The 12,935-nt window shown below is 31.2% G+C and overlaps 1 protein-coding gene across 1 annotated transcript; it reads left to right on the top strand.

Annotated features, from left to right (window-relative positions):
• Nucleotides 1-357: 357 nt before the first annotated feature.
• LOC145814385 (large ribosomal subunit protein bL35c-like) lies at nucleotides 358-5,232 on the top strand. The gene is made up of 3 exons (XM_082911166.1): nucleotides 358-979; nucleotides 1,062-1,178; nucleotides 5,012-5,232. The coding sequence occupies exons 1-3, from the start codon at nucleotides 719-721 to the stop codon at nucleotides 5,084-5,086; spliced, it is 453 nt and encodes a 150-aa protein (XP_082767292.1). The 5' UTR covers nucleotides 358-718; the 3' UTR covers nucleotides 5,087-5,232.
• The last annotated feature ends 7,703 nt before the right edge of the window (nucleotides 5,233-12,935 follow it).

Genomic DNA, 12,935 nt, shown 5'->3' with positions numbered 1-12,935 from the left:
TTTCATAGGTGAATCTGTATTTTAGTCAAACCTCGAGAAGTGTTGTTAATTTACCTTTTTTTTAAATAATAATAAATAAAAAAAACTTAAAATGTGTCATTTGGAGAAAAAAGTCATTACGACGGTGGCACGCGACAACCCCTTTTCTCTTTGTTAGTTTAGTCACTACAATTAGGGATTAGGTTAATATACATTTATTTTGGTAGTTAACTCACAAGGTCTTCATTGAAGTAATAGAAAAGCTTGCGTCCGTTTGGTTGAATTTTGAATTATATTTTTTCAAAATTGAAAATCTAAAACTTATGTGATTTTCACAACATATATTTCAAAACTTTTTTTAAATTCAAGTTTTAAAACAAAAACTTGTTTGATTAAGATTTTCACAAACACGTTTTCAAAACTCAATTGCCCAAGCACACAAACCTCAACTCAAAAACCCAGCCCAGTAGTAGTTTTTAATTTTAGGTGATTTTTATCATTTTTTTTCTCTCACACACACAAATAATAATAATAATAATAATTTGTGTATGTTAGCAAAATAATAATGCAAAAGAAATATTTTTCTGATTTTATATCTACTTAATTTACATGCATTTTTTATTATAAAATTACTTAACAACGAAAAACTAATGATGATTATAATTAAAATATAAGTTATTTTTTTGAGTATATTTTTTTTTAACCAACCAAAACAACAAATAGCAGAGAGAAAGCAACAATGGCGTCCTCCTCAACAGCAACCTTCTGTTTTGCTTTCAAAGTCTCATCCCCAATTGCTCGCTCTTCTATTACTAGTCTTCGGACCACTCCTACCATTGTTCGACTCTCACAATTCACCAAGAAATCCTCACTCAACCTCAGTTCCTCACACACCATATCTGGCTTCTCCCCAATCCTTCCTCGTCTCAGCTTTCCCACTCCAACCCCCCCATCTCTAACCGTCGTCTCTGCAAAAGGCTACAAAATGAAAACCCACAAGGTCTTTCTCTCTATCTCTGTGTGTTTTGTAGGTAATTGAGGAATTGGGTACTTATTTGATATGTTTTTTGGGGTGTTTTTAGGCTTCGGCGAAGCGATTTCGAGTCACGGGTAGTGGGAAGATTATGAGGAGGAGAGCTGGGAAGCAGCATTTGCTTGGAAAGAAGAATACCAAGAGGAAATTGCGACTCTCCAAGATGGTTAGGGCTTTTTTTTTTCCTCTTTTAACTCATTCTCAATCTCTTCTTTATGCATAATTTTATTGCTATTGGATTGTTTCACCCTTTTAGTTAGTAGTTATGTGTTAGAATAGGAGGTATTAATTGGGTTTTTATTTCATTCAATTTCTCTGTTTATATATATATATACACACACGTGTGCATTGTTGTCAAATCGCAAATTGAATCCTAAATTGTTTTGCCAAAATAGAGAATAGTGAACAGTGTTGAATCGTGATTCATAAGATTAATTTTATAAATCATAGTGTTTAAAATGATGTAAAAATAAATATAACTAATTTTTATATACGTATATACTTATAACATCATGTATATGAATATAACTAATTGTTCTTTTCTATATGTCTTGATAGTTTGGTGAACACCATGTGATTTCATGCATTATGTAAGAGAAAACAAAAATAGAATATAACTGACTCGTAACAAATCATAGTGAATCGCAAATTGAATTGCACGATTCACTCAATTTCTGATGCAACATCACGATTCGAATCGTTTTTGTTAAAACTTATATTGAATCATATGAATCAAATTGTGAATCGTACAATTCTAACAACCATGCATGTATGTGTGTATATGATAAGTAAAGATCAATATTAGTTCTTTAGATATGATTAGGCTTGGAAGATGAAAGCTAAAATCCATTGGTACGATTGACATTCATTCGATCATAATTTGTTATGAAGTTTGAAGTTTTCTAAGGAATCCAATATTGGATAGCGATTTCAAGATTTCAACCTTGAAGTTTATTTATTCAGCTGTTACTTTGGGGCCTATTTAGATAGTACTGGGCCAAATGATCTATTTTGTGTACCAACTTGGTTGAGTTTTAATTAATGAATTTTGGAAGCCTCTTGTGTTAGAGATAAAGCTGAATTTGGATTGGTATTCTCATGATAATGGCTACCAGATTGATAATAGAATGACTTGTCTATTCTTAAGCTGAAGGCCTTAAGCTAGTTACTTCTGATGAATCAATAAGGTTATGATGAGGCTGATCCATGGCAAAGAAAGGGCTATTATAGGCAGGCCTTGTAAGGCTGATTATGTTCCTCTGCAAGGAAGCTTCATGGGGATTTGTAGCAGTCAATATTTATATGTTTCGGTGCAACAACTAAGGAATTCTTAAACCTAGAAGCAAGCAGAAGTTGATATTGCTCTTTTGCTCTGTTGTTTATTTTATTTTCTTTAAGAGACTTCTTATCTCCTTTTTACCTTTCTTTCCTTCAATTTTCTTTTAGATAAATTAGCCACATTGTGAAAACCTTGAGCAGGCTGCATGTACTTACTAGCAGTGAGGAAACATAGGGTGTTATGATTGAAAAATTACTGCTTCTTAAGGAAAAAAGACTTGGAAAGGTGCTGAATGATGAATTTGGTGTTAGAATCTAAATGGATTTTTGGTATTACATATCAAAGATACCAGATTAGTAGATACCAGATTAGTTGTGTAAACTTCTATTGACAAAGTACGAAATAGATGGAGGCATAATACACATGCAAAAATGGAAATATTTTTCAATAAGTACTGGTGGGTATGGATATAATGTAATTTTACGAGTGTACCATCTTGACAAAGTTTTGATATTTTGTTTTGGAAATATTTCTTCTTCTCCTTTACTTTTCTTCTTGTGCTGCATCACATCATAGTTGTCAAATCGTGAATCGAAATGACCTTGTACCGAATCACGAATCGAATCGAATCGTGGATCATAAAGATTTTGTCACTTTTTATAAATTACTTAGAAAAATATATCTACACACTTATATGTTAAATATATCTTATAAATATAAAATATTTAGACTTAAATCAATGAACATGGTGTTTTGAATGATAAGCACGTGGCCTACTAGGTAAGAAGTTAACACATGTTTCCATGTAAGATCACCATCATACTTTTTTCTTTTTTTTAGATATTGCTTATCAACCATTCTTAATAAAAAAAGTAAACAAAAGCAAACTCTCAATTTCTAAATAATAATAACTTAAAACACCATATTGATATTTCATAAGCGTATATCCTTATTTTCTACTTCAATGTTACCTCACCCATATAATATTGAAGTACCTTTCTTTCAATAAAATAGCAATAGATAATTCATATTGCAAGTTACTTCTTTTTTTTTTTTTTTTCTTTTGATCAACAACAAACAAGAATATATTAGGGCACAAAGCCAAAGAGAGGAGGATGAGGCATCCTTAGAAAATACACTATAATTTCTTTTAATAAAAATAAAAAAAAATGAGAAGAAAAGTTAAAAACATATTGTGTCTGACTCACTCAATTTGATTTGATCCCATTGAAAACTCCGTCATCTCCAAAATAACAATATGTTTTATGTTAGTTATTTTTTGTACTAAACACTATTAGAAGTTGTATTATGCCATTTTAACTTTAAAAAAATAAAAAAAATAAAAAAAATAGAGAAAAAAGGAATCAAAATATGACAGTCATGATAGTTTTAAGAATTGCATGTGTCGTAAAAATTGAATCAAATCGTGAATCAATAGTGAATCGTATGATTCACTAGAGATTCACATCAAAATAGACTCACTCATAGATCTGTATCGATTTTGCAAAAAAATGCAAATAAAATCATGAATCGTAAAATTCTCATAACAAAGCATCACATGTTGATGTTGACAAGGCAACTTCATGACAATTAGCTTTAAGGAAGATTGTCTGTGGTGATCATGGTGAGAGTTCTCTCAAGTATTGATTATTTTGTCCACTTGTTATTGTAGACGATGAAGGGGTTTATGGGGCTCATTTCAAACCCAAGGCCTGACTTCTTACCTTTGGAATCTAAGCCTTAGCAGAAATTTAGATTGTGTTTGGTTGGAAGATTTGATGAGAGAAATGGAAAGAGAAAGGGAAAGGGAAATAGAAAGAGAAAGAGAAAGAATTGATAGGACTCAAATTCCAAGCTATGTTTGGTTGAGTTGAGAATTTGAGAAAAAAGAGGCTAAGTGAACCAAAAGACAAAAAAGTGGGATTGCATTTCCCTCTCATTTTCATTTTCCCTGTGTTTTCCATGATAACCAAACAAAAAGTGAGATTGTATTTCCTTTTCTCTTTCTATTTCTCTCATTAAATCCTCCAAACAAACACAGCCTTAGGTGTCATTTGGCAATAGGCTAATTTAGCCAAAAGGTCAAAAAGTCACTTAAAAAAAAAAAAAAAAGCCAAAAAATCAAAAGGCCATACAAAAAAGCACGTTTTTTCATAAAAATCCATTCCCAAACACTTCATTTTTTTTCACCCATATTTTAGCTAAAGAGCCACAAAAAAAACCACTTCCCAAACAAATTGAATATTATGATGTCATCGATATTTATTCATTTTTAGATTCCCCCCCCCCCCCCCCCCCCCCCCAACTCTTTTAAAGTTTTGGCTAGTAAATTTACTTGAATAGAAGATGGTGGTTGTTGGATACAAGTAGCCTTTCTCTGCAACGGGAGAGAGCTTGGACCTTGAAAATTTAATGAGTAACATTTACCCAAATGAATGATGTTATGATATCTAGGGAAATGAACTAGTTGCCCATGTGTCATGAAAAACAAAATGAACACATTTTAAATGATCATTGCTAATATATATATATATATATATATATGTATATCAGTGACTGGTTGATATTGCCATTGATCTGGAATCACAGTTTTTGATATTTTGATAGAGAATTGTTTACAAGTAAGAAAAATAAATTCAAAAGAATAGAACATATGCTGATATCAATACGTTGATCCTTCAGTTATTTCTCAGTTTTGATTGAATTTTGTTCTCTTACAGCTACAAGTTAACCGCAGTGACTATGACAATGTCATTGGTGCCTTGCCATATCTGAAGGTAAATCGTCAAAATTAGAGGTGATGTTTCAATTGTTTTGGAAGATGATTTCTCCCGTTTTGTGTAAACTATAAAGGAATCTATTAATGATTCAAGTTCTTCTAATCAACTTGTGTAATGAAATTTTTTAACCTTGAAGTTCAAATTCAATTTTATTGAGTAAACGGAAATGCAGTCATAGGATGGACACAACACACACAATATGATGAAGTTGGTTTTCATGGGGATTGAGTATTGGACAGCTTTGTTCCTTGCAGCTTTCAAGCACTGGTAACTTTAGCTTTCTTGGCACTGCATTCTGGTGTTTTTATTTATTTATTGTGTAGCATGCCAAGACTAGTTAACAGATAGTTGTATTAAATTAAAGGGTCTACTTAAATTTGCATCAATATTGGTTTCAGTTAATTGATGTTTATTTTTTTATCAACCATTAGCAAGTAAGTAGACCATCGATAATTGGTATTTTTGGGCAAAAGTTCGATGGCTCTTTAAACCACTGCCATGTGGTAGCAACTGTTAGGTTTTATCTATAATGGGTTTGCTTGATTAACCATTTCCTCTCTGTAGAGGCCTAAATTTGAAATATTTGTTATCCTCGCACAACTCCATGGTCATGAATGTCTATCCCATCTCCTTTTGCCTCATGATCTTGCATCATATTTCTCAAACATTTATTTTTGCAATTTTTCTTTTTGGAAAAATTAGGACCATAGTTCTTGTAGTTTTTCTTTTGTGTCAATTTAGTTTTTGTAGTTCTAATTACATCAATTTTACCTTTGAATTTTTCACATTTTGTCAATTTAGTCCAATTGATAATGGCTCTTCATAAACTACACTAAAACCAAAGAGCAAACTAGTCTATTCGCTCTCTTAAAAGTGATTGAGGGGTTGGCATCCAATTTAAAATGTTGCATTCTCTTTTGAATGCACTATTTCTGCCGTGATTTCTGTTCAATTTCTTGACGGATGTTATCAATCAGATTAAATTAACACAATGTGAAAAATTAAAGAGTGAAGTTGCTATAATTGGAACTACATAGATCAAATCGACACAATAGATGAATTAGAGAGGGTACACGTATAATTTTTCTGTTTTATACATATTTGGGGATTGTTTGCTTTTTTCACCATGTAAAAATATGTTCTATGCCATGTGGTAGTTCATTCTTGCAAAAAAATTATGTTAATTGGATAATCTATAGTCCCTTGATCAGAAAACATTTTTGTCAACGGTAAATATGATTTTTAAAATAAATTGTTAATAAAAATGTATTCTGATCAAAGGACTATTGATATCCGATTCATGTGATTTTTTGCAGGGATAAAGTACTGGACGAGCTCTACACATTGAATGGTTCAGATTATTGAAACGGGACTCGTGGTGGGCTCCATAGATCCAACAATAGTGGACTGGAGAAATGCCCATCCATTTCTCTTATTGTAAGGTCTCTCCTAAATGGCCATTCTGTGATGATGTTAGGTTCATTACCTCCTAACATGTTTGCCATGGTCAATTGCAACTTCTTTTTGCAGCACAGTTATAATCTAACCTAGGGGAGGGGGAGGGGGAGGTGAGACTCGAAACCCAGACTTTGGGGTCTAGTGAAAGGGGCCCTTACCACTTGGGCTACCCTTTTGTCTCAACTGCAAAATGTCGTTGACAGCAAGGCAGGCAAGTGGTATGACAAAGAACTGACGAAACTTTTGAGTTTTATATAAATGGGTTGCATAGTGCTCTATTAAATTCCTATTAATAGTGAGAGATCTAATCACACATGCATGCTATTTTCTCCTATACTTTTCAGAAAAATGTTTCTTAATTGAGGATTACAATAATCTATTTACCCTAATCTCTTCTTGTTAAATATCCATCTTAGCATAAATTTTATGTATATTTCATGGGAATGATCTTGTAATTTTATTTTCACAAACTAATTTCTATCCGTTCATACACTTAATGAAGAATTTTCTTAATATACTTTCGTCCCGCAATAAAAATATCTAGGACAAAAATATCATGATATCCATATCTTGTTGCATCCAAATCCCAATTCTAAGACACCACAACGATCCTCCATCAGTTGCGTCACCTCTCTCTTCTGCCATCTCTTCTTGTTGTCTCTTTTTCTTTTGCCTGCGACCACCTTCCGATATGAGTCATACAATCTTACAAGTCTCTCGCCGCGAACCACTCACTTTCGAGTTGACTGTGGAGGTTTATGATGGAAAGGGGATGAGCTGATAGAGTGGTGGTAACAGCCGGGAATGATAAGTTGGTGGATGAAACAAAATTTTGAGCTTTGAAATTGAAGATGAGAGTATTATTAGAATAAATGGATGCGTATTGAGAATCTTTTTATTTTTTTGTTGTGTACTGAAAAAGTGTGCATTGAGTTGAATCGGTGTGAATAGAATTACCCTTTATTATTGTTCTACTGATATGTTGTATTCGTCTTTTCAATCGATTCTTAAAGAAATTGCATACAATTTGATTTTGATCCATACTTTTAATGGTGGCTATTAGCATATAAGAAAATGAACGCAAAAAATTTGATCAAATCAACGCATATATAGTTCTCATTTGGGATGAGCTAATTTAACCTAATTAAAAAAATTGTGTTTGGGATAAATTTTTATTTTTTTAGTATTTGATGGTTGTGAGAAAAAAAATAAAATGATTATAATTTAGATGACTAAATTAGTTTGTTTTGTCTTTATTAATTAATTTAACCAAAATAGTTCATGCCAAACGAGGCTATAATATATGTACATGAATAAGTTTTATGAAAGTGGGCTCAAAAGTTTTTTTTTTTTTCCTATTATCCACCAAAATTAACAATTATTTTTGTTGCTTTCCTCCATTAAAAAAATATGATAGTGTATGCATAGTTATTTTTAGGGTAAATTACAAACACACCCTTGAAGTTTACTTAAATTACAAATTACTCTCTATGGTTTTAGAAATTACATTATACCCTTAAGATTTTTAATTTCATAACAAATAGGTCCTTTTGTTAATAAATTATCAAATTAATTAACAGTTTTAATAATGTTAAAATTTTATTTCAATTAATAATTTAGATAATTTTATTATTGAATAAGTGAACAGTTAAAAATTTCACGTTTTCAATTAATTCTGTTAAATAAAAAATTCTGACAGGAAGGTATTTGTAATTTTTCAAATTACAGGAGGCAATTCGTATCATAAGCAAACCTCAGGGAATGTATTTGTAATTTACCCTTATTTTTAATTAATGTGCTAAAAAATGTTATTCAACAACCATCCTACTAATTGATTCCTCAAATATTAAAAAAAAAAAAAAAAAAAAATAGAGTGAATGTTTTTCAATCCTTAAATCAAAACATGAACAGTTCATAATATTTTTAAATCCCTCAATCAACAAACACATGAACAAATATTAAAATTTTTTAAACCCTAAATCAGAACATGAACATATCTCATAATATTTTTTAAACTCTAAATCAAAATATGAACAAATCAAAATATTTTACAAACACTAAATGAAAACATAACAATAAGAAACAGAGAATCAGAAAATCAAAAACAAGAAAATGAAAAATACTTAGAAACCCCTAAATCAACCATGATTAGAGAATCAAAATATGAAGTTTTAACCAACAAAAAGCTACAAATTATAAATCAAATCATCAAAAATAAAAAACCCCAAAATGAATAAAGAGAGATACCTCAATATCTGGAGAATAACCCTATTTTAGGATTGAAGATCTAGCTTCACACAACCCTATTTTAGGATTGAAGATCTAGCTTCACACATCTGAAAGAAACTCACAGATTGAACTTCGAAGATAGAAAAACAAGGAGAAGCTTTGATTTGTTACATGAGAGAGAGCAAAAGAGAAACATAGAGTTTGAATTGCTTTGTTTTTTCTGATTCGGTCTTCTCTTTCTTTATATATTTGTTTTGCCTTTTCAATGTTTCTCCTTGAAAAATGATGGAGCCTTTTTAGTTTTTCTCTTTGAAAAAAGAGTTGACAGAAGTAGCTTTGTGAAGTGTGAGAGACACAAACAGACTTTTGTGAAGTGTGAGAGACAAACATTGTGAACTGTGAAGCGTATATGAAACGCTTGGTAGGTGGGTGGGTGGGTGGGTGGGTTAAAAGAGAAAAACAAAAGACAATTGAAATATCACAAACTAATTAAATCAAGACAGGTGTACATTATTTGTCAGTCAGGTCAGTTTTGACAGATGAAAAAAAATACAAAAACCACTACCGACTGTGAATCCAAAAAAATCAAATAAAATGAACCACAGCCGACCATCTACCTTGTCGAGACTGTTCGTTACGTGTCAAGTCCGATCAGTTCGGGTGGGTTCGGCAAGCGGACGGTTTCCATGAACAACTATAGATAGATGGCTACGGGTTGGATCGGGCCCTAACCCCAATTACCCTCCGTCACCGTTTAAGTCGTCGCCACTCAAGAAGGAGTCGGAGAAGATAGAAGAGTGTGATTGAGGGGAATCGAAGTTAGTGGTGGTGGTTGTGGAGGAGTATGGGTCAACCATTATTAGGGTTTTACTGAGATAGATCAGTGGCGCTAGATAAAGATGGTCTGTGAAACCCTAACCCAGCAAAAGCATATCTCTCTCTCTCTCTCCCTATATACATGTTTTGTATAGTCTCAGATCTGGTTTTGTATACTCTTAGATCTGGTTTGTATAGTCTCAGATCTCCTTCATCAACTGTGGGTCTTCTAAACCCACCACCGTAAACATCGATGACCAACGATTCACCAGTGATTCGTTCAAGTTTGGATAACAATTTTTGCCTTCAACTCAAACAATCTCTTTCAAAGACTCCAACCTATTACCTAGTTCTTCCCTAGTCTACCACATGGCTACAGATTTCACAAGACTTTCAAAATATTTGTTTCAAGATTAGAGACAAATGGGCCCACTTGGTACGTCTTCATTTCCACCAAATTGATTCTTCGAATTTTGATCTTTACAATTCTCAATTTTGTTCTATGTAGTTTTGATGATGATGATAATGATGAGTTTTGTGTGTGTGTGTGTGTGTGTGTGTGTGTGTTTGATCTATTTAAAGAAAATCCCCTTCACTTTTTCTTGTTTAATTATTTGGATCCTTTTTTCTTTTTTTCTTTTTTGTAGTTGTTGTTCCTGTGTGTATTTCTTAGATCTAATATGCTCAATTTTTTGTTTTTTGTTTTTGTTGTTGTTGTTGTTGATGATGATGAAACAGCTTGCAACAGATAAAGAGAAAGAGACAGCTTGCAATAGATAGGGAGAAAGAGAAAGAGAGATAGATCTAGTAGTTCTAGCAACAAGACAGTAACAAAGATCACAAATAAAGATGGAGTCCTTCTTTTCCTCTGGAAATTAATAGAAAATAGTAAGCAAGTGTTCATGATCATCACAATCTTCAAGCTCATGAGTCAATGAAGCACAACCAACATGAAGATCCAGACTACATGGTTGCAACAGATAGATTTTTTTCTTTTTCAACAGATAAATTTCAATAGAGATTTTTTCAACAATTAGAGAGAAAAGATATGTGGAGAGAGAAACAGATAGAGAGAGAAAAGAGAAGTGCATAGAGAAACAAATAGAGAGAGAAATGTTTGAAAATTGTGTGAATTTGAATAAATAGAAAAAATAGGTTATAAAAATTCAACAAATAAAAAAATTGAATAGATAGTCACAAAATTTGAACAGATAATTTAAAATTTTGAACAGATAAAAAATAATTTGAACTGTTAGTCAAAAAATGTCAATTGATAAAAAAAAAAAATCAACAGATAAATTGAGGGATAAAATTAAAAACAAAATGTCATTCAAAACAAACAAAAGGACTTTTCACCAAATAATTTCAAAAAGGGTGGAGCTCTCATCAATAAAAAATATTCACTGAATTTAATAATTTTTCAATAATTTTCTCTAAAAAATTTAATAAAATACATGAGACAAAAATAGTAAAACATTCAAGTTGAGAAAATGACAACTTAATAAATTTTGGGCAAAAATTAATTGGTCAAAACTAAATAAAGCAGTTGCCAAAATTTGACGAATCATTTGGTATGCTGTTAGGTAGGTCTTTTGACTCTTTTTAGGGAGGTTCGCGGTTCGGTTTTGGATGGTTTGCAGATTTGTTTGGACTTGTTCACATGTATGCGGTTTGGAGAAAATTCAATCTGCAGCCGTCCGCAGTGCGGGTTGCGGTTTGTGCAAATAGGGTTCGCGGATGCGCGGGAGGTTTGCGGATTAGACTTTTTTCAATTTCCAAATTCAATTTCAATTTCCAAATTCAATATAATATAAGATTGATTTCGATTTCAAAAGTAATTAATAGATTTAATTTCCCCTCCATGAAGAAGTAGATTTAATTTCATACAATGTTCATAGAACAAACAAAAACATTCAAAAACAATGTTCTCTACAACATTTCTTTTTGTACCATGAAATTAGGATTTGGTGTGTTGGCCAAAAATATCTAGGATAGGATGAATGAAATCAACGGTTCATGTTTTGTGGGTGTGGGAAACTCGCCCGCAACCCGCAATTATGTCATATTTCAAACTGCATCTGCTTGCATTGTGCTTGCGAAACTGCCTATTTGTATACGGATCGGTTCGAGTTGAACGGATTGGACAATTCGGATAACGCTATACCCAACCTTATTCTTTTGTGTTGGGTGGGTGTTTTGTGTTCTAATGACAAATTTTAACTTTGATTTGTGATTTGGCAGATCACTAAATGTGAGGTTGGTTTCAAAATGACAAAACCAACATTTGGTGCACTGATGTTCAAAATATCATAATTTAACGATTAAATTATATTTTGCCCCTTTTATGTTGGTTATTTTTTTATTTTAATTTTTAAAATTTATTTTTTTCCATTTTAACCTTTTATGTTTTCAATTTTTTTTTCAATTTACTCTTAAAACTAATCTATATTATAAATTAAATAAAAAATGACACATTAACAATTATGTGACATAAAAATATTTTATTATATAAAACTCACATCTGTGACATGAACTTAAATTTTAATATAATAATATATATTTTTATGTTATGTGATAATTATTATGATATTTTCTATCTAATTTTAAACAGAAATTAGCTTTAGAAGAAATTAAGAACTTAAAACATAAATGCTCAAAGTGAGAAAAAATAAATTTTAAAGGCCAAAGTAAAAAAGTAGTCAACCATAATGGGGGCAAAGTATAATTCATCCTAATTCTTCAGTGTTATTTCAATAATATAAATTTGAGAAAATTGTTGGAGATGAATTTAAATGAGTCATTTGTTTGGTTTTGCATTGGATTTTGACATATACTTTTATTTTAACAATGATTGAGATTTCTTTTTTTTTTTTTGGGCCCCCACAATTCCTTTTAGATCTCAACTATTATCAATAGTTGAGATCTAAAAGGAATTGTGGGGATCCCAAAAAACATGTGCGAAGCATTTTTCCTTTCATTTTTTGGGATAAATATGCCCTTCACAATAATATTATAAATTTTTGTAACTTAAATAATAAAATAGCATGTTATCACAAATTAGATAACACTACAAATACTTGTAATTTTTATTGTAAAAAGTTATAATTTTTTAAAATAGGTATATTACATTAATCTCTCTTAAGATTTGAAGAAAATACAGTTAGTTTTACAGTTTTGGCATAATTACGTTGAGTTTTCTTGAGATTTTAATTCATACAATACTTAACTCTGTTTTCATCAATAATTTATTAGTTATATGGATAAAAAAAATAAAATTTTCATATTTTTTACACGAAAATATATACTTTACTTTACTTTGTTTTTTTTTTTTGTTTTTTTGTTTTTTTTTTGTGATTTCACA

Source organism: Camellia sinensis, unplaced genomic scaffold (assembly GCF_055761805.1).
Source record: "Camellia sinensis isolate YWXY unplaced genomic scaffold, ASM5576180v1 Unanchor10, whole genome shotgun sequence".
NCBI lineage: Eukaryota > Viridiplantae > Streptophyta > Magnoliopsida > Ericales > Theaceae > Camellia > Camellia sinensis.
The sequence above is the reverse complement of the archived record's forward strand: the minus strand, read 5'-3'. Positions and strand labels throughout refer to the sequence as shown.